General features: G+C 46.0%; 1 protein-coding gene across 1 annotated transcript in view; it reads left to right on the top strand.

Annotated features, from left to right (window-relative positions):
• The window catches only part of LOC141172912 (IgGFc-binding protein-like), a 211,850-nt gene that overhangs the window by 150,759 nt on the left and 37,842 nt on the right, over positions 1–23,249 (top strand). The window contains exons 2-5 of the mRNA XM_073657530.1: positions 16,801–16,854; positions 19,392–19,729; positions 21,354–22,230; positions 22,411–22,745. Of these exons, the coding sequence (XP_073513631.1) occupies positions 16,801–16,854; positions 19,392–19,729; positions 21,354–22,230; positions 22,411–22,745 (1,604 nt within the window). The remainder of the gene's footprint in view (positions 1–16,800; positions 16,855–19,391; positions 19,730–21,353; positions 22,231–22,410; positions 22,746–23,249) is intronic.

Below are 23,249 nucleotides of genomic sequence, written 5' to 3'. Positions count from 1 at the left end.
TGCTATATACCCTGCCTGCCTGCCTGCCTAGCACTGATATCTCTGCAGCTGGATTAGTCCTCAGAAGGACTGTTAGTGGAGATGGATATGTGTCTTTATAGTCTGGTATACCTACACTAACTAGAAACAAGCAAATCTCTCCTTAGCTCAGCAGCACCTCTCCCTATACTGTCTGATTCTGGAGAGACTGTGACGAGCATGGCGGCGCCAGGTCTGATATAGACCTGATGACGCTGTGCGGCCAGCCAATCACTGTAATGCCACAACCAACATGGCTGCAGCATTGCAGTGTGATGCAGACAATCCCTGCATGTTGACTGGCACTCTAAAGAGCGCCAAACATGCAGGGAGGGGACCCGAGCTCCCGCCGAACAACCCCGTAAATACTCGGCGAGCGCTGAGCATCTCCAGCAGTGAGATGCTCGGGCGAGCACCGAGCAGTAGCAAGCATGCTCGCTCATCACTAGTGAGCAGCCAATCCCACCCATCACTTATGACTGCTCGTAAAAAATGGCCCTAATTCGCCCTATTAACCCTCTCAGTACTATGTGTGCTGGAGCATGCTTTCCCGGTTTTACATCACTGAAGCTACCGACCTCAGCGATACATATCTCCCCTCAAGGACATGTCCGGCAGCCATCTTATATACCCTTCCCTCTGCTAAAAGCCGGGGGGGTGCTTGGCACCTTCCTCTAACATACAGTGGACCCTTGACAATGCTTCAACATTGCTATGTAGTTTCCCAGGCATATTCCCTACCTGGAAGCTGAACTCCTGAATAGATAGGAACCACCTGGTCACTCGAGCATTGTTCCCCTTCTTCTCGCTCATCCACCTTAGTGGGGCATGGTCTGACACCAGCCTGAACTTCCTGCCTAAGGGGTAGTATCTTAGGGTGTCTAGCACCCACTTGATGGCCAAACATTCCTTCTCCACTATGGAGTAATTTCTTTCACAAGACGTCAGCTTCCGACTTAAAAACATTATGGGATGCTCTTCGCCGTTCATCTCTTGTGAAAGGACAGCACCCAGGCTGATATCTGAAGCGTCCGTCTGGACCACAAACTCCTTCGAGAAATCTGGTGTCACCAACACTGGCTGTTTACACAGGGCTTGCTTGAGTTCCTGGAAGGCAGTCTCGGTTTCTGTAAACCACTTAGCCATAGCCGATTTTGTCCCCTTAAAGGGGTATTCCCATCTCCAAGATCCTATCCCAATATGTAGTATGTGTAATAATAATAATATTAGCTAATACCTCCAATTAGAAATGTAGTATAGTATTTTTGATTCCCTATCTCTCTTACCTCATGTGCAGGCATCGCAAGACCTTAGGTATCCATGGTTATGAGCACTAGCAACTAGCTAACTAACTGTGACTTTATCAGTGGTCGTAACCATGGATACCCAAGGTCCTGCGATGCCTGCACATGAGGAAAGAGACATAGCAAATCAGAAAAAAATATACTACATCTCTAATAGGAGATATTTGCTAATATTACTATTATTACACCTGCTACATATGGGGATAGGATCTTGGAGATGGGAATACCCCTTTAAGGAGGTCTGTCAAAGGGGCGGCTATCATGGCGAAGTTAGGGATGAACCGGCGGTAGTAGCCCACGATGCCCAGGAGGGCTCTGACCTGAGTTTTTGTGAGAGGTTGTGGCCAACCCCAGATCACGTCAATTTTATTTATTTGGGGCTTTATCACACCTCTACCTACGACATAGCCCAAATATCTGGCCTCCTCCATGCCCATGGCACATTTCTTTGGGTTGATGGAAAACCCCACCTTCCGTAGAGCATTGAATATTGCCTGGACTTTGCTCAGATGGCTATCCCAGTCCTGGTTGTAGATCATGATATCATTCAGCTAGGCTGCTGCATACTTCTTGTGGGGAGCTAGGATCCGGTCCATGGCTCTCTGGAAGGTAGCTGGAGCTCCTTGCAACCCAAACGGCATTCTGGTGTATTGCAAAACCTATCTGGAGCTGAAAAGGCTGTCTTCTCCTTGGCCTCTTGGGACATAGGGGTCGGCCAATACCCTTTTGTGAGGTTAAGGGTGGTAATGTACCTCGCCGGCCCTAGTCTCTCAATTAGTTCATCTACCCTGGGCATTGGGTATGAATCACACTTAGAGACCTCATTCAGTTTCCTATCGCCATTGCAGAACCACCATTCTCCATCTGGTTTCGGCACTAAGACTATGGGACTGGACCAGCCACTTTTGGACTCTTCGATGGCCCCCAGATTCAACATGCGCTACACCTCCTTCGAGATTACCTCTCGGTGGGCTTCAGGAATCCGATATGGCTTCATATTCATTCGGACATGAGGCTCCGTAAGTACCTCATGCTCTATGACCTGAGTACAGTCTGGTAGATCCGAGAACAGGTTCCTGTTCTGCTGCAGCAACTCTCAGCATTGCTGCTTCTGGACATGTGACAGCGACTCTACCACCTTGACTTCCTCCACGTCGGTTTCAGTCTTCGCCATCAAACACGGAGCTTCCCCAGGCTCCCTGTCTTGCCACGGCTTAATGAGGTTGACGTGATACACCTGGTAGGGCTTCCTTCTCCCAGGATGGTGGACCCTATAGTTGACGTCACCAAGCTTTTCAACCACTTAATAGGTGCCCTGACACTTGGCCAGGAACTTGCTCTCCACCGTAGGTACCAGCACTAGTACCCGTTCCCCAGGGTTGAAGTGTCTCACCCTCGCTAATCTATTGTACACCCTCGACTGTGTCTCTTGTGCTTTGAGGAGGTGTTCTTTCACAATGTGTATCACCACTGCAATCCTCTCTTGCATCTGGGCCACATGTTCGATTGCACTCATGCAGGGTGTAGACTCCGCCTCCCAGGTCTCCTTTGCCACATCCAAGAGTCCGCGGGAGTGTCGGCCATATAACAGCTCAAATGGGGAGAACCCAGTAGATGCCTGTGGGACTTCTCTAATGGAGAAAAGAAGGTACAGCAGTAGACAGTCCCAGTCCCGGCCATCTTTCTCCAAGACCTTCTTTAACATGGCCTTCAAGGTTTTATTAAACCTCTCCACTAAGCCATCTGTTTGGATGTGGTAAACTGAGGTCCTGAGTTGTGTGACTTGCAGGGTTTGGCACAACTCTCTCATCACACGTGACATAAAAGGGGTCCCTTGGTCTGTTAGGATTTCCTTAGGCAACCCCATTCTATAGAAGATATGGACCAACTCCCGGGCTATACATTTGGTAGAGGAGTTACTTAGTGGCACGGCCTCTGGATACCGCGTAGCATAGTCCAGTACCACCAGGGTTTACTGATGTCCTCTGGTGGACTTGACCAGGGGTCCTACTAGATCCATGGCTATGCGATCAAATGGCACCTCAATGATTGGCAACGGCACTAAGGGGCTACGGAAGTGGGCCACCGCAGAGGTCAGCTGGCAGGTGGGACATGACCTACAAAAATTTACAATTTCTCGGTGACAATAGAACCTCTGGAGGATCCTTTTCTGGGTTTTCTCTACCCCCAGATGACAACCCAACACATGTCTATGGGCCATATCTAACACCCTGCTTCTGTACGGCCCTGGCACAAGTAACTGCTCAATTACCTCCCCTCTGAGCTTGGTGACCCGATATAGTAACTCCCCATTTACAGCAAAGTACGGATATCGGGTGTCAGCCCCTGGCTCTTGAGCAACACCATTCAAGACAGTGACATTATCAAATGCCACTTTTAAAGTCAAGTCTCTGAGCTGGTCGGTTCCAAAGTTTCCCCCGGACACCTCCAGCTCAGGGATGTTGGCCTCCCGGGATGCTGCCTCATCCTCATCCCCAACAAGCACACAAAAAGGAAACCCCTCGGCAGCGGCCTGTGATGAGGTTCCTTCAGGAGCAACCTGGTTGTTGTCCGGACAACCTGGCCTCCTCCCTTTCTCCCACAAGTCCCAAAACAAAGCAAAGTCCTGCCCTATTATAACAGGGTGCAACAGGTCCTTGACTACGCCCACCTCATGGGACTCGGCACCACAGCTGGTGTCTATGACCACTCGGGCCACAGGGCAGTCCTTAACATCCCCATGGATACAACGGACGCTGACATTTTTTTCCAGAACGATGGGGAACTGTGGCCCTTACTAGGGCTACCAAACTCTCCGAGTCTAACAGAGCAGTCACTTGCACTCCATTTACTGATGCATGCCTGCGGTCTCTCGCCTGGTTGAGGAGCAGCACTGCAGGCTGGATATGCAAAGTATGAACAGCACCATCCTGCGCTGCAGTCCATTGGTTCGTTGGTCATGGAGCAACGGGCTGCTATATGACCTGGGGTGTGACATCTCCAACATACTATGCTATGGGGCGGGACCTTTGGCACCAACTTAGACCCCTCCTGAGCTCTAGAACACCCCCCAGGTGTGACTCTAGCTCCCCTATTTTGGGTGTCCGCCTTCTTTTGGAAACCCCAGTATGGAGAGGCTATGACCCCTTGCTTCTCCAAGGAACTCTCAACCGCTTGGTACCTATCCACCAACCCCATCAAGTCATGGGCATTATGGGGATCTCCCTGGGCAACCCAGGATTGCACCGACCTCGGAAGGGAGTGTATGAACCTGTCTATGATGACCCTCTCCACCATCTGTGCTGGGGAGGAAGATTTAGGTTGCAACCACTTTTGGACCAGGCGTAGGAGGTCGAACATTTGGGACCGGGGAGGTTTGTCACTGCAATAGGCCCAGTGGTGCACCCGTTACGCTCTGACAGTCAGAATCACTCCCAAGCGTGCCAAGATCTCCGTTTTTAATTTGGCGTACTCTTTTGCGTCCTGCTAGGCCAAGTCATAATAGCCCTTCTGTGGCTCGCTTGTTAAATATGGCACCAAAACCTCCGCCCCCACTACTCCAGAGGCAATTTCTCCCGCTCTGCCACCCTCATAGACTGTCAGGAACGCCTTGACGTCATCACCCGGGGTCATCTTTTGTAACGCTCTCCTTACCATCTTCCTGACGTGTGAATCATCACCTGGAGTTGGGAGTAGGGCGGTTGTCCTGCCACAGATCTGCTCTGCTAGGAGTCCCATCTGTCTTTGCTGATGTTGGATCTGCTGCATGAGTTTATTTGTCTCCTGCTGCTGCTCCCGTTGCTGTTGTAACTGCTCCCGATGCGGCTACTGCATGCTCTGCAGGTGCTGCTGCTGGTACTGTACAAACTACGCCTGATGTTGCTGTAGCATCTGCTGGTGTTGCTCTTGCTGCTGCTGCTGCATTTCCTGCACCTGTTGTGTAGTGTTGAGCCACCCCCGTAGTGTTCGAGTTCGGTTCGGTTCGTCGAACACCCGTGTGTTCGCCGAACTGTTCGTCGAACTGTTCGTCGAACACCTTCGAACACCGTTAAAACCAATGGCAGGCAAACAAAAACACATAGAAACACATAGAAAACACCTTCAAAGGTGTCCAAAAGCTGACAAACTGCTCAGAAGACACAACTAACACATGGAAAAGTGACAAGTACATATAGTCATGCGAAAAGAAAAGAGGTGGAGGAGTAAAAGGAGGGGGAGACACAGATATAGGCATGTCATGCCCTTCTAAAATCCAAAAAGTGAGAAGCCGAGACGGCCAGTCCGCTCCTGCCCGTGCCACCTCCGTGTCGCCGGGTTTGTGCCAGAGCCGCGGTGAACCCTGACGGCCAGCCCCCCTCTCCCAATACTGGTGCCTGTCCGCTGGTGGGTCGAGAGAGCCCCCCTGTGGTGGAGGCAGCTCTAAGCTTTTTAATTTAAATTGTTCCTCTAATTTAAATGAATACACTTTAAATCCATTTACAAGGATCTATTGGAGGGCAAGTCTCATGCCAGCAGCCGCGTAATTCCAGCTCCAGTAGCGTCCACTAAAGCTGCTGCAGTTAAAAAGCTTTTATAAGGATCGAGCTCGGCTGTCCACCGCAAGGCATCCTAGTGCCAGTCCCAGCCCCTATGCCTTGGGGTGCCTCCTGATGCTCTTCACTAAGTATCCCGTGGTCCCGAAGCATTTCCTTTGAAAAAATTAAGTGTCCAAACTACAGGTGGTGTAGCTTGCTTAACAGCCGGGATAATCCGCTGACTAGCAGACACTGCTACTAGGCACAAAGTATTTCCTGGGCTAGATGCAGTTAAAAATTTGTAAGTAGATACTCTCGTTGGATGCTGAGAAAGCATTCCATAGAGTCTCCTGGCACGCCATATATGATTCTCTTAAAAAGCTTGGGGTAGGGGTCTAGGGGACCCTTTTATAGCCAAAATCACGGCCCTGTATCACAATACGTCACCTAGGCTGAAGTTAAATGGAACTGTAGCACCGAGGGCTCGGTTGCTACAGACGTATTGCACCTCACCCAGAGGTGTGATATCTCACTCTTAGATAAGGATGGAGTGTGGATCAGGACCCGACACCTGCATGCATTACACCACATTGCCGTGGGGCAGGGCGACCAATATGCCCCTGAGATGGGCACGACAGTCCCTGTCCCTGGCTGGAGTGGGGGGAGGGAACACTGAGGAAGGGGAACCCTGCAGTGCAGGAGCAGGGAGGAAGCAGTTCCTGGGTGCATTGAGAAGGGAGTATAAAAGGTGGACACCATCTTAGTTCAGTGCAGAGAAGTCTGAGCAGAAGTGGCAGGGAGCAGGGGCTCTGCATGAGCTCTGCTCCGGAGGCGGGCCTAGTAACAGAGGCCCAGGCCTGCAAGAGGGAGAAGGAAGGAAGAGGAGCGGAGAAGGCTCCAGGAACGAGGAATGAAGGGATCCCAGGGGTGCGGACGGGCGAGTCGCCACCGCACGCCCGAATCCACCTGCGTGGAGGGGTCAGGCCAAAGGGGGTGACCGGTCCCCGAACTAGTGGAGGCAGGAAACGACCCTCAGCTAGAAACCGGAGGCTCTGACATTTTATGTGGCGCAGCCCCTTGCTCCACCCGCTAGGAAGGCACCACATAGGGTCAGGGAAACTGGCGCCAAGTTTACCAAGAGGAGGCCGAGGCAGCCGGACAGAAGTGTTGGTAAGAAAGGAAAGACAAAGGACACACAAAGGGGGTCCTGTGAAGCGCTCCAAAGTTATCTGGGAGTTGTCTGAGCCCCTCACCTGGTGAGCACAGTACGACGTGGGCAGCCGTTACCTGCAGACGTGGTCTGGATAATAAGAACTGTGAGTAAAGGCCCTGAACTGCATCACTGACTCCGTGTCGTTACTGCTGCTGCCCTGCACCATCACCCCCATCCTCCACATACACTGCCCTGAGGCTATACTCCTCCCGTGGGGAGTTATGCTACGCTCTGCTGCACCCACAACACCAGCCTTAGCGGTCTGCCCTGTAGCGGCGGTTCACTCTGACCGCAATCCACGGGTGGCGTAGTCGGACATTTAAACATCAAAACCACATAAATAGTTCCGCCACTGGTTTGACCGCCCTGAGCCACGGAACCGGATCGCCGCCACGAAGACTACAACCACCAGCATCCACCAAAAAGGGTCCGGCTCCGGGTGTCCCTAGGCCCAGGGGGTGCGTCAGAACATTTTCATCACCTTTCACAATCACCAATGGGACAAGGCAGGGATGTCCTCTGTCCCCTCTCTTATACATCCTAGTGACGGAGCACCTGCTCTCATCAATTCGCCATAACCCCAATATTAGGTGGATTGAGGTGGGAGGCACCGAGTACAAGTGCTCTCTATTTGCTGATGATGTCCTAGTATATATCACTCAATCACATACATCCATCCCTGCTGTTATGGCTGAAATAGATCACTTTGTTACATGGTAAAATTTTAAAATCAATGCAGCGAAGTCTGAGGCCCTCGATGTCTCCCTCCCTAAATCCATATAGGATTCCATCCAGTCCAACTTTCCCTTTGCCTGGCCCTCACAGGGTATCAAATACTTAGGAATTCCTATTCATAGAGACCTCTCCCATCTATGTTATCTTAATTTTGGGCCCTTTATTGAACAATTCCATACAGACCACGGTTGGCAAGTTAGAACTGTAAGATTCACTACGTGAACCGCTGGTGTTTTGTGGAAAAGCACATGTACACCGCGTTCCAAATTATTATGCAAAAAGTGTTTAGGAGTGATAAGGGAAGAATTTGTTTGTTTGTCAGTTAAACTCATTGATGGTGATGTGTGTCAGGGCTCTTTATATCACTGTAAGCAATTGCAGACACCTGTGCTAATTAGTTTGGCAGGTGTGTCCAATGAAAGGCAAGACTACTTAAGAAGGCTCTCTCACATTATTAAGCAGCCTACATTTTCTGCCAAAATGGGAAAGAAAAAGGATGTGTCGGCTGCTGAGAAGCAACAAATTGTGGAGTGTTTAGGTCAAGGCATGACTACAATCAACATTGTGCGATGATCAGGATGAAGTGTCTTGGCAATCAAGAAGTATGTAGCTGATTCACAGTACACACGTGTGCGTGCTGATAAGGGCAAATTGAGGACTCTTTCCTACAGGCAATTACGTCAGGTTGAAACAGCAGCGGCAAAAAAGCCTTGTCATAGCAGCAGACAAGTTTTTGAAGCTGCTTGTGCCTCCAACGTCCCCCGAACAACAAGATGCAGGGTCCTTCAGAGGTTTGCAGCTGTGCATATGCCATCCTGTCGACCTCCTCTATCCACTTCACACAAGCAGAAACGGCTCCAGTGGGCCAAACATTACATGAAGACTGATTTCAAAACTGTTTTGTTCACGGATGAGTGCCGTGCAGCGCTCGATGGTCCAGATGAATGGAGTGGAGGATGGCTGGTTGATGGACACCCCACGCAAACACGGCTACAGCGCCAACAAGGAGGAGGTGGAGTAATGTTTTGGGCTGGAATCATGGGGAGAGAGATTGTCGGCCCCTTTAGGATCCCTGAAGGCGCTAAAGATGAACTCCATAATGTATGTGGATTTTCTCAAACAGCACTTCCTGCCATGGTTCAAGAAGAAGAACCGTGTATTTCACAGCAAGATCATTTTTCTGCATGATAATGCACCATCTCATGCTGCACATAAAACATCTGCATCTCTGGCTGATATGGGCATAAAAGGGGACAAACTTATGGTGTGACCCCCATGCTCCCCTGACCTCTACCCCATTCAGAACCTTTGGAGCATCATTAAAAGGAGTGTCTATGATGGCGGGAGGCAGTTCACATCTAAGCAACAGCTCTGGGAGGGTATTCTGTCCTCATGCAAAACAATTGAAGCAGAAACCATCCAAAACCTGACAAATTCAATGGACGAGAGAGTTCAGAAGCTCCTTTCGAACAAGGGGTCCTATGTGAAAATGTAACATCACCTAGAATAAAGTTTTGAGTTGAAAACTGTTTGATTTCAGTTTCTAACAACCTGCTAATGCTTATAATTTCAAAAATGACCATTTTTTTGGTCTTTATTAAAATGAAAAGGTTGATCGAAAAGTTTGGGGGATCTAAGAGTGTGGCAACCCAGTAGTCATGATTACTTCGAATTCTGACAATATGAGGGTCATGCTGCAGGTAGTGCAGCAAGAAGGCACTTATGTGTCTTGTGCATCTCGGAGCCCCAAAATTATTTTCCGGGCTAGATGCAGCTAAAAATTATTTTTAATTTTAAATCTGGTGAAGCTTATTATAGATGGCCTAATAGGATCAGTGCTGCACACTGCTACAAAGCCCAAATTATTTTCCAGTCAAGATACAGATAAACATGATTAGTAATTTGAAAGCTTAAAACGGTTGGTAGGGTGATTTTAACCAATCATCAAGCTTTTACTCTCCCCAGGATGACACAGGGGTAGAAAAGTCGTTTCGGATCCATGATTTGTTCATCTTTATGAACGTGAGTCTGTCTACATTATCAGTGGAGAGCCGCGTGCGCTTATCTGTCAGCACACCACCAGCAGCGCTGAACACACGTTCAGACAGAACGCTGGCTGCGGGGCATGACAAGATCTCCAAGGCGTAAGTGGCTAGCTCCAGCCATTTATCCAGATTGGAAGCCCAAAAAGAGCAAGGGTCCAGTGACACAGTCGTGGCTTCAATGTTTACTTGGAGGTACTCCTGTACCATCGTCTCTAGGCGTTGACTATGTGTCAGACTTCTTGTCTCCTGTGGCCTTGCAAAGGATGGGCTAAAAAAGTGGTGAAATGATTCCGCAAAATTGATGTTACCAGCAGATACTGTGGTTCTGTTACGGTTTGAGTGCTGAACACTTGACGGTCCCACGGTTGGCAAGTTGGAACTGTGAGATTCACTACGTGCACCACTGGTATTTTGTGGAAAAGCACATGTAAGATTCTGCAACAGTCTCTGCTGATACTCCTGCATGCGTGCATCCCTTTCTATGGCAGGAATAATTTCTGCAAATTTACTTTTGTACCGGGGATCTAACAGTGTGGCAACCCAGTAGTCAGGATTATTTCTAATTCTCACAATTCGAGGGTCATGTTGCAGGTAGTGCAGCAAGAAGGCACTCATGTGTGTTGCACATCCAGGAGCACCAAGTCCCTGTTGTGTTGGTGGCGAGGTAGCAATCATGCTTCCTTCCTCTGTCCTCTCCCCCCAACCTCGCACAACAGAAATGTGATCAAGGTCTCCCTCATCTGATGAGTCTTCCATCAGTTCGTCCTCCACTTCTTCCTGGGCTCCTGCACCTTCCTCACTAGTTTGGCTGCTACCATGCGCCCTGGTAAAATCATCTCCCCCACCCTCACATGCCTGCCGCCTTGGTGCTGCCGACCGTCTGGACCTTGCAGATGTTAGCCCTTCCGCATACAACTCCTCCTCCTCTACTTCCTCCACCTCCTCTTGTGCCACCACCTGACTCCGAATTCTGTTTAACATGTGCTCCAGCATGTAAATCACCGGAATAGTCATGCTGATAATGGCATCGTCAGCACTAAACATCTTCGTCGCCATTTCAAAACTGTGCAGAAGGGTGCATAGGTCCCTGATCTGAGACCACTCCTCCAGCGTGATTTGCCCCACCTCTGAATCTCGTTGGCCCAGGCTATACGTCAGAACGTATTGCACCAGGGCTTGTCGGTGCTGCCACAGTCGCTGCAACATGTGCAGAGTTGAATTCCACCGGGTAGGCACATCGCATTTTAGCCGGTGAAGTGGCAGGCCCAACGACTTCTGTAGAGATGTAAATCGCTGAGCTGCGGGATGCGAACGGCGGAAGTGAGCACACAGCGACCGTGCCCTCTGCAGAAGGCCATCTAGTCTGGGATAGTGGGCTAAAAATTGCTGGACAACCAGGTTCAACACGTGAGCCATACAAGGCACGTGTGTGACATTGCCCCTGCGAAGGGCCGCACCCAGGTTTGCAGCATTGTCGCACACGGCCTTCCCTGGTTTCAGGTCCAGTGGAGACAACCATTCATGAAATTGGTTCTCCAGAGCTGACCACAACTCCTCAGCTGTGTGACTCACATTTCACAGACATTTCAATGTAAAAACCGCCTGATGACGTTGAGCCCTAATGCCAGCATAGTAAGGAGGTGTGCAGGATCCCTTCTGCGCAGTTAGAATGCTTGTGGCATGACCAGACAGGCTTTGGGTGCAGGTGGAAGACCGAGAAGAGGTTGAGGAGGCAGAAGCAGTGGAGGAAAAATGACATAAAGAGGATTGACGCACAACTCGTGGGGACGGCAAGACTTGGACAGCAGCCCCTTGTCCTGCTGTCACCATAGTTACCCAGTGCCCAGTCAGCGACATGTAACGCCCCTGTCCATGCCTACTCGTCCAAGTGTCTGTGGTGAAATGCACCCTGTCACACACAGAGTTTCTCAAAGAAGCGGTGATGTTGTGTGCGACATGCTGGTGGAGCGCAGGCACACCTTTCTTTGAGAAGTAGTGCCGACTGGGCATCTGGTACTGGGGCACTGCGACGGACATAAGGTCTCGAAAATCCTCTGTGTCCACCAGGCGGAAAGGCAGCATTTCTGTAGCCAAGAGCTTGCAGATGGTGAAATTCAACCTCTTAGCTTTCTCATGGCTAGGAGGAAATGGTCTTTTACTTGTCCACATCTGAGGGACCGAGGGCTGGCTATTGTGCTTAGACGGGGTTGATAAGGGTGTCCCCGGCAAACTGACGGTCTGTGAGGAAGATGCAGGCGGACATGTTAGGTTGCCTTGATCCAAAGGTGGTGCTATCGATGTCGGACAGCGCTCAAGACCAGCTGGTGTTACCACCTCCAAAGAAAATGATGACCTGCCAATCACGCTGGCTGTTGCGGGTAAAGAGGTGGCAGGTCTGCGCCCCAAAACAGGTGTGACTGCTGTCCCCCCAGTCACAGAGGATGAAGAGGCCGCGGATGCACAAGATATGGCAGACGGTGGTTGGCCCGGCCGGCTAGACCGCATTGTAGCACACTGAGCTTCCCACTGCAACTTATGCTTCATGTCCATGTGCCGGTTCATGCATGAAGTACTCAAACTATGTATTTTTTGGCCTCTACTTAGCTTTTGCTGACAAATGTTACAGATAACACGAGTTGGGTCATCTTTATCGATCTGAAAAAATGCCCAGGCTATGCAAGGCTTAGCACCCATGCGACCTGAAGAGCCACCACGACTTGTGGTGAGAGGCAGAGTTGTGTTTGAGGATGCAGTTGTTGACGTGCTTCCAGTACTACGTCTCTGTCCAGGAAGGCGCAACCTGACCTCGTCGTCACTAGCATCTTCCTCCACCTCCTCTGCTGACCTCATCTCTTGGCTGACTGTGGGTTGACAGTAAGTGGGATCTCCGACCTCATCATCATCACCCTGTGCGTTATCACACCCGTCGTCCTCAGAGCCAACCTGTTCCTGCCCTGACAAAAAACTAAAGTTGTCGCTCCAATCAGGTATTTGAGTCTTATCATCGTCTTCCTCATTGTCTCCACCAACAGGAGTTACAGTTTGGGAATGAGGGTCTACATTATGGTCAGAACCTTCTGCGTCTGGTCCTGGATCCAACTCATAAAGATTCTGGGCATCAGTGCAGATCATTTCCTCGTCTGGATTCACAGAAGCGCTGGAGTCGACCTCTGATTCCCAGGCTATAGTATGAGTAAACAGCTCTGCAGACTCAACCATCTGTTCTACCTCATACTTAGACGGGCAGCTGGAGATTTGGGAGCTGTGAGGAAGCAAGTGCGATTTGGGTGACACCTTTGAGGACTGGAGTATTTGTGATGTTGAAGTTGATGTGGAGGAGAGCCCACTTAAAGAGGCACTTGATATCCGTTGAAGCACCTGCTGTTTTTGTGCCTCATCTGGAATTTGTAGCGATTGGCGTGGCCGTAAGAAAGGGATCTTATCACATTGTCCGCTAAAAGAAGTAGACATTTTAGTTTGGCTGGAAGATGGTCTTTCTTCTGCACCTACCCCACGGACACAACCTTTTTTCCCCTTCCCAACACGCCTATTCCCCTTTCCACCAGCAGCAGGCCTTTTTCCACTCATTTTGGTGGTTAACTAATTCACAACTCTGGAGTTGTTTGCACAAAAAAACAATGGATGGTAACCGAGCAGAGCTGAGTGGCCAAACTGTGGTATTAGGCCAAAACTATTGGCTGGGTTAGATGCAGAAAAAAAATATTTTTATTTTGCAACCTGATGGAGGTCAGTATAGATGGACTAATAGACCAAGTCCCACACACCGCTAGAAGCCCAAATATTTTTTCAGAGCTAGATGCAGAAATTTTTTTTATTCAATTTGCAACCTGATGGAGGTCAGTATAGATGGACTAATAGACCAAGTCCCACACACTGCTAGAAGCCCAAATATTTTTTCAGAGCTAGATGCAGAAAAAAATTATTTTTAATTTGCAACCTGATGGAGGTCAGTATAGATGGACTAATAGACCAAGTCCCACACACTGCTAGAAGCCCAAATATTTTTTCAGAGCTAGATGCAGAAAAAAAATATTTTTAATTTGCAACCTGATGGAGGTCAGTATAGATGGACTAATAGACCAAGTCCCACACACTGCTAGAAGCCCAAATATTTTTTCAGAGCTAGATGCAGAAAAAAATTATTTTTAATTTGCAACCTGATGGAGGTCAGTATAGATGGACTAATAGAACAAGTCCCACACGCTGCTAGAAGCCCAAATATTTTTTCAGAGATAAATGAAGAAAAAAAATATTTTTAATTTGCAACCTGATGGAGGTCAGTATAGATGGACTAATAGACCAAGTCCCACACACTGCTAGAAGCCCAAATATTTTTTCAGAGCTAGATGCAGAAAAAAATTATTTTTAATTTGCAACCTGATGGAGGTCAGTATAGATGGACTAATAGAACAAGTCCCACACGCTGCTAGAAGCCCAAATATTTTTTCAGAGATAAATGAAGAAAAAAATTATTTTTAATTTGCAACCTGATGGAGGTCAGTATAGATGGACTAATAGACCAAGTCCCACACACTGCTAGAAGCCCAAATATTTTTTCAGAGCTAGATGCAGAAAAAAATTATTTTTAATTTGCAACCTGATGGAGGTCAGTATAGATGGATTAATAGAACAAGTCCCACACACCGCTAGAAGCCCAAATATTTTTTCAGAGCTAGATGCAGAAAAAAATTATATTCAATTTGCAACCTGCTGGAGGTCAGTATAGAAGGACTAATAGAACAAGTCCCACACACTGCTAGAAGCCCAAATATTTTTTCAGAGCTAAATGAAGAAAAAAATTATTTTTAATTTGCAACCTGATGGAGGTCAGTATAGATGGACTAATAGACCAAGTCCCACACACTGCTAGAAGCCCAAATATTTTTTCAGAGCTAGATGCAGAAAAAAATTATATTCAGTTTGCAACCTGATGGAGGTCAGTATAGATGGACTAATAGAATGATGCTATGCCCAAAAGATTTTACTTCACTAGGTGCAGTAAAAAAATTGGTATTCTATACACAGGTGGTATATCTTGCAACACAGATAGGCTACTCCACTGACTAACACACTCTGCAATAGGCCAAAAAGGATTAGCTTTGCTAGATTCAGCCTAATGCTGTGAAAAAAACTTGCACAGCACTGGCACAGACCTGCCTGGCAAAAACTGATAGGAACTGATGTAACCTAGTCCTGAAAAGGACTCCAATTACAATTAGTCTTTACTCCCACAATCTATCTATTTAAGAGCACAGACCTGCCTGATAAAAGTCGTAGGAAATGCTGTAACCTAGTCCTTAAAAGGACTGCAATCACAACTATTCCCTACTCCCAAGCTATCTGTATATTTGTGCGAAAATTGGCTTGAAATTAACAAGGTATAGCGCACACAGCAACAGCGGTGCCGTCTAACACGCAGCTGCAGCAGTGAGAAAATGGTGGCGACGGGGAAAATGGCTTGGTCTTATAGGGCAAGGACATGTGACATACACTGCCAATCACACATGCCCTTGCTTGTGTGAAAAAAAGCACTTCGCTCCGTGTGTGCGCTGCTGATAGGCTGACAGATTGCACCTCCCCACTGCAAATGCGGGAAAGAGAAAAAAAAATGGAGATCTTCATTGTTCCTGCAGAGATCCATCCCCTGCCCCTCCCCCCGCCCCGCTGTACACTCAAACTGCGTATTAACATTAATTTTCATCATTACTGAGAAAAAATCCAGTTATGATTTTGGTGCACGAACAGTTATCGAACATAACCTCGAACAGCCGAATTTTTCTCAAATTGTTCGTGTTCGCCGATCGGCTCGAACACCGCCAAAAACAGCTCGAATTTGAGATTGGCGAACAGTTCGAGTAGAACAACGCTCATCTCTACTGTTGTGCCTGCAACAGATGCTTAAGCAGGTCCTCCATTTTGTCCGGCGTCCCTGGCTGGCTGGCAGCCTTCACCCAGGACATAAACGGTTTCCTGTAGCAGTCACACTGCCCCTTGGAACTTGTGCCTGCGTTCTCCACCAATTGTAGTGTTTTGCACTCACTCAGCCGCGTTAGACGTAGGCACAGGACATTGTCTCTTTAAAATGTCCAAGGCAGGTTTATTCAGGCATCATAAACCGCATTTTCAAATAAAACAAAACGACAGCCTTCTCCGGCACAGAATAACAAAACAGAAAAATAAACAGTCCATATATGATTGCGGGTTTGCCCGCTCACAGTCAGTGTCCTGTAGCACAGACACGCTGGAGGTCTCCACACCTCCAGCCACAGACTCTGAATGAGACACTCTGTCTCCATTTTATACACACACCCTGGGGTGGGGATATGTGAGCAGTCAATCCCACCCATCTCTTATGACTGCTCATAAAAACCGGCCCTAATACGCCCTATTAACCCTCTCAGCACTATGTGTGCTGGAGCATGCTTTCCTGGTTTTTCATCACTGAAGCTACCGACCTCAGCGATACATATCCCTCAAGGACATGTCCGGCGGCCATCTTACAATACATTATTTTTAGTAATTAACAAAATGTAAAGTTAGTCTGTGATTTTTTTTTTTTGTAGATAGATGGGTAATATATGGTGATCAGGAATAGATTAAATCCTAATCATTTTCCGGCACAATCTGCGCTATTGTGAGTCTCAGCAGGAGATCGAGCAGGTGGACGAAGGTGAAAATGTCCTCAGTAAGAATGAGTTGTAGCAGAGACTATGGTGACATTATAGTTGATGTACAGCTTTTCCTATGCCCTCACTATTGAGTTTTATAGAAATTTCTGTGACCACCAGCCAATAAAGTGGAATATCTGATAATCCAGCACCTCTCAGTCCCCATTACTGCAGCCCTTTTGTTGTACGGTTTCAGAGAGATTTCCTGGTGTCGCATCATCATTCTGTGAATTCTATCTTGATATATCGATAATATAATGATATTTTCTTTTTTACTTTCAGCAATGGGGCGCTCTCAGGGTCTGCCGTGTCTCCTGCTGCTCTGCCTGGCATTCAGTGAGTATAGATAAGATCTGGGAAAATAATGGTTTATAAAGATACATACATGCCCATAGTGACATCTATAGATATATTACTATGAAAGAGATTGAAGAGATAGATAGATGAGATAAGAAAGAAAGAAAGTGCGAAAGAGAGAAATAGAGACAAAGAGAGGAAGCAAGACAAGAAAAAAAAGAGAAAAGGAAAGAAAGTGCGAAAGAAAGAAAGTGCGGAAGAAAGAGCGAAAGAAAGAAAGAGCGAAAGAAAGAAAGAGCGAAAGAAAGAAAGAGCGAAAGAAAGAAAGTGCGAAAGAAAGTGCGAAAGAAAGAAAGTGTGAAAGAAAGTGCGAAAGAAAGAAAGTGCGAAAGAAAGAAAGTGCGAAAGAAAGTGCGAAAGAAAGAAAGTGCGAAAGAGAGAAAGTGCGAAAGAGAGAAATAGAGACAAAGAGAGACAAGAAAAAGCAAGACAAGAAAAAAATGAGAAAAAGAAAGAAAGTGCGAAAGAAAATGCGAAAGAAAGTGCGAAAGAAAGAGCGAAAGAAAGAAAGTGCGAAAGAAAGTGCGAAAGAAAGAGTGCAAAAGAAAGTATGAAAGAAAGAGAGAAAGTGCGAAAGAAAGAGAGAAAGTGCGAAAGAGAGTAAGTGCGAAAGAAAGAGAGAGCGAAAGAAAGAAAGACTGAGAAAGAGCGAAAGAAAGACTGAGAAAGATGATTTAAAGATAGAATCATAGAATATGACCTAGATAGATAGATAATAGATAGATGATAGATAATAGATAGATGATAGATAGATGATAGATAATAGATAGATGATAGATAATAATATAAAAAGACTGTCACTTCCAAAACAGAAAACAGGTGTGTACAAGTGCTTACTAAGAGTAGCCATCTCCATATATAAGTAACAAACAAAGTAGCACTCTGTAGCTCTATAGTATACAAACATGAAACATATGAAATATGAATAGCATTACTGCTCTAGAAAATAGAAATAAATGAGAATACTTAGCGCATAAATTGGCCAATTCATGTGTACCCGGCAGCCACGATAAGGTAATTCTCGTTGCTGAGAACCTATCTAGTGTGAATCCTCTCTTAGGGTGCTTTCACATAGTGTTCTATGTCCCTGTCGGGGCATGCGTCCTAAAATTCTCCGCAAAACAGGGTCTGGATGTATGCTTTGACAGGGCCATAGACCGCGTGCACTGCTAAGCCATCAATATAGTGCGTAGGGCAATATAAATCCATTTATACAATAGATACCGTACATTGATTCTTTATCTAGAAAGTAAATGTTGTTTCAGATTAGATATTCTTATAGGATTTTAAGGCCCAGTCACACATAACGAGATCGCTAGCGAGATCGCTAGCGAGATCGTTATTGCGTCACGGTTTTGGGATCGCTGGGGAGATGTCAAACATGCAGAACTTTCCAACGATCTCGGCCACCCCAGCGATCTAACCAACGATCTCGGTGGTCGTTGGGACGCTTTCACACAGCAGCTATTTCAATGATCCACACCTTGATAGGGACTGTACTGTGTCAGAAAGGCGTGCATAAAATTGCTTTTCCGCGCCCCCCTCATCTCCAGTTGGTGGACGCTACTGCATTCAGATTGGGTGGCCTTCGTTTAACACTGCGTCTCCGGTCAGATGGGATCTCTACTGCGTCTCCATTAAAAATGAAAACTCATTTGAGACCCCAAACAATACCTACCTCGCTAAAGATGCCTGATTTCTTCAAAGTGGAGTCACAGCCGGAGAACGCTGGTGGGATCTGAAAAAACAAGGACGCAGTAGTGACCACCAATCGGGGACGAGGAGCGCAGAAAAGTCCAATTTATGCACGCCTACATGTCTCAGTTCTGAATCGCTAACGAGGTCGTTGATAAGGTGTCAAATACAGCGATGCACACTGCCCAGCGGGAGCGCAACGACCCAGGAATGGTCCAGGAAGCTTTGTAACGATCAGCGATCTCACAGCAGGGGCCTGATCGTTGCTACCTGTCAGACATAACGAGATCGCTAGCGAGATCGCTATTGCGTCACCAAGATCGTGACTCATTAGCGATCTCGCTAGCGATCTCGTTATGTGTGACGGGGCCTTTACAGCTGAATGTTTGCTGTGAGTTATCAGCTTTTTTGCTATTTTTGTCCCCTTTTTCCCTTATTGGCACACGGGGAGTTCCCTTTGCGGCTCCGCAGGTCGCTGCTATTTTTCTGGTCTTTTCAGTTTTTTTTATGCGTTTCATGTTTTGTGTGCTGACACCTTTATGTAGTTTAAGGGTTATTAAACATTTAGTGACATCTTTTACCCAACCCTGACCAGTACTGGAATGTGCTAATAACATATCAAAGCTTTCCTGGCATGTCATATAACAAGAGCAAATATGGAGCTGTTTCCAAAGAGATTTCCTATAAAATGACAGAACTTGACTCATAAAAATAGAAAACCCCATGAAGAACAAAAAGTATAAAAAATGACGTATCATTATTTATCTATTATAATTGTACAGTTTAATATTTTTGTTCATTCTCTATTTCTTCTACACCAGCTCTCGGCACGGCCGGGGTGCCAGGAACAGAGTTCATTACGGCTTTCATGCAGAACAAAGGTTCTGGAGATTCCAGCCTCAGTCTTTCCATCACGGCCTTACAAGACTCTACCACGGTCAGCGTCATAATCAATTCGATCAGTCGATCTACATTCAATCCGAAGCTCACCTTAAATAAACTGGAGGAAACCATCATTCAGCTTCCAGCTCGGATTCAATTAGCGGATTCTGGGACTTCCAACTATGTTGTGTATGTCAACTCCAATAACCCGGTGTCGGTTGTTTCCATAAATTCCAAGGGTCAAAGCTCAGACACCGCATCTTTACTGCCTCTATCGGTATGAAATTAGTCATCAAATCTGTTTAAAAAATATAGTGAAAAAGTTTTAACTAAATTTCCAACTAAATGTTCTTTTTCTATGACCAGTTGGATGCTCTTTGCATTGCCTCAGGTCTAATTTCTTAAGGTCCTTCTCCTCCTCTAACTCCTAGTATTGGCCATTCCTTCTTTGACCACCTCTACTCTGTTTTTCCTTTTCTCCATCTAGTAGAATTTATTTTTTCCAGATCTTTCAAAAAGATCTTAGGTTCACCTCCAGAACTTCCGTACTCTCTTTATAGTTTCCTTTTCACTATTTCAGCATGGTGAAACTTTGCCAAAAATCTTTTTGACTAAATTTCCTCTTTCCACAATGAATGGGACATTCTTCATTTTGCATCGGGTCTATTTCTGAAGGTCTTTCTTCTTCTCTAACTTTTAACATTGATTGTTTCTTCTTTGACCACATCTACTCTACCTTTTTTTTCTCCACTTTGTAGGACATATTTTTGCCATACCTTTCAAAAGCATCCCACGTTCTTCTTTAGACTGTTTGTGCTGTAGTCATCTTGCTCATACACACTTAATCATTTCTTCTTCACTTTTTTGAGGCAAAAAAGTTTTTGACTAAATTTTTTCTTTGCACCATAAACGGGACATTCTTGGTGTTGCCTCAAGTCTATTTCTGAAGGTTCTTCTACTACCTTGACTTCTATTGTTGGCTGTTTCATCTTTGGTCACCTGTATTCTGTCTTTGTTTCCTTCATCTCTAAGTGCAAGTTTTCACGAGACCGTTGAAAAACATCTTAGGTTCATCTTCAAACCTATTGTGCTCTATCTGTAGTCATCTTGCTCTTAAACCAACAGTGTATCATTTCTCTGCCACCTTTAAAGCATGGACAATCAATGCCCAAAACGTTTTTAGCATACATAGTCTCCAGAAATGGGACATTCTTGGCATTCATCCTCTCCTAATGTTGGCCATTCCTCTATTGACCACCTCTACTTTGACTTTGTTTCCTGCAACTCTTAGCATAAGTTTTCATGAGAGCTTTCAAAAATATTCAAGGTCCAGATCTCCAGACCTTCTGTGCTTTATCTGTAACCATATTGCTCTTCCACACTTGATAATTTCTCCTTCACTTTATGGCCAAATTATGGCAGAAAAGATTTTTGACTAAATATACTTTTTCCACAATGAATAGGACATTCTTGTCTTTGCCACAGGTCTATTTCTGAAGTTCCTTCTTCTACCTTCACTTTTAATGTTGGTCGTTCTTTCTTTGGTCACCTCTATTCTGTCTTTGTTTCTTGAATCTTATAGCTCTGGTGCCTAAATGGTTATAAAGGCTTCCTCGGCACCTAGTGGAAGGATAAGACTTGTCCACTTGATCCCTTCACTGAAATGCAAAGCGCTGCATTAACTTCCCAAAAATGGGGACCTGCATGTACAGTATGCTCAGTCAAGCATACAAGTGTATAACAGTTGATGACACTAGTCTTGAACATATGGCCAACTTTAGTCAATTATGCTCCACATTTGTCCAAATTAAGTATTTACTTGCATGTCCACCACCATCCATGATTGCTGTTTGGATAGCTTCAATATAATTATTTTGGTTTTTTTCGTTGTTTCTTCATAGGAGTTGGGGACTGAATATTACATATTTACTCCACCCGAGGGATCTTCTAAAGAGTTTGCTATCATTACCAAAGATCCTGCAACAATAACCATATATCCTACAGGCACATTGACCTATTTGGGGAAAATCTACACCAAAGGGAAGTCATTTGTAGTCAAACTTCAAAGCTCTGATGTTGTCCAGTTCCAAAGTGAAGATGATCTGAGTGGCACCAGAGTTGTGTCAGACAATGAAGTTGCAGTCCTAAGTGGTCACACTTGTGCCCAGAAGTTCACCAAGTGCAACCATGTCTATGAACAGCTGCAGCCCACCTTTATTTGGGGGTTAACGTTCTTCATACCAACTTTATCATTCCAGACCAAGTATGATCTGGTGTATGTTACAGCTGCCACCGATACCACGCTAGTGACCTATCAAGCCGGATCCCAGCAGAACAAAATAGAACTAGATGCTGGAAAAGTCTTGGAACTTCAACTCAAGGCAGACACTCCACTCTTGATCAACGCAACAGAAGGCATCCAAGTCATGTATTACAGTACTGGTAGCAGCAAAGGATCGGCAAACTATAACACACTTCTAATGACCGTCCCAGATGTGACCTCATTTTGCACTTCATTCCAAACGCTGAAAGATTTTAGTAATGAAGCCATTCTTGTGGCTAAGACGTCTGATCTGAAAGACATAACCGTGAACAAAGCTTCTCTGGAAGGCGTCAACTGGAAAACGATCCAAGGAACTGAATATTCCTGGGGAGAGTATCAAATGACTTCAAAATCGAAACAAAATATATTCGAAAGCAGCAAAAGTCAATTTTTTCTAAGTGTTTATGGGATGCCGAACTTAAATTCATTTGGAGAAGTGGCGACTTGTATTGCTGGTAAGTTCTTGTAAAAGATGGAGGAAGTTGACTTCTCTTCCACCAGCAGATCCTTCCTTTTTTGCAGATATACAGAGTTGAATTTTGAAGGTTAAATAATTTTGTTACGTAGTAATAAACAAATTTGGAATTAAAATATTTTTTCTAATGTAACACAGAACATTTCATTTCATTATATAGGTTCCTCCAGACCATCGTGCAGCCAAGTCCAATGCAGGACAAAAGAAGTTTGTAAAATCGAACGTGGTAAAGCCAAATGCCAAGCAATCAAAGAAGACACATGCTGGGCATGGGGAGACCCCCATTACCGCACATTTGATGCAAAATATTATGATTTCCAGGGAACTTGCTCTTACACGATGGCCAAAACCTGTAATTCCGACCTTCCATTCTTTAATATTGAGACTCAAAATGAAAATCGAGGTTCATCTAAAGTATCGTACCTTAAATCGGCCACCATCCAGGTCTACAATTATACTATCGTTGGCATAAGGTCGGAATTTGGAGTAGTGAGGGTAAGTGCTTGTTATTTCTCTGAACAGTTGGGGCAATCACCTCTGTCCAACCGGAAAGAAGATGCAAAATTATCTAAATATAAAATTGAACTTCAGCACTTTCTAAAAACCTTCCGTTAAGTAATATATGTTCCCATAAACAAAAACACCCCCCCCCAGGGCTAGGTTAAGGTTGATGCAAATATTTGGTGAAAGTCTTTGTTTCACCTCTTGGACCTGAATGTGATCCCGTCACATACAAGAGAGGTGGTGTGACCTGTCCACCGCCCTCACGACTGAGGTCTATGTCTGTTTAGGAGAAAAATGAGCAAGTGACTCCTTTAAAATGCCCATTCACCGTTAATATTTGTCAACCGAATGCTCGTATTGCCAACAGCTATTCTTCCTGATCCTTTGAACATGCATGCTCGGTTTAGCGGAGCGTGCACATACTCTCGATAAAGAAAAGAGAGTAAGCCACAGCCAGTCACACCCGCTATTAGCTTATTCCAATGAGATGAAAAG

Source organism: Phyllobates terribilis, unplaced genomic scaffold (assembly GCF_046119375.1).
Source record: "Phyllobates terribilis strain yellow unplaced genomic scaffold, ASM4611937v1 Scaffold_12__6_contigs__length_324123572, whole genome shotgun sequence".
NCBI lineage: Eukaryota > Metazoa > Chordata > Amphibia > Anura > Dendrobatidae > Phyllobates > Phyllobates terribilis.
This window is presented reverse-complemented; position numbering and strand designations above follow the sequence as displayed.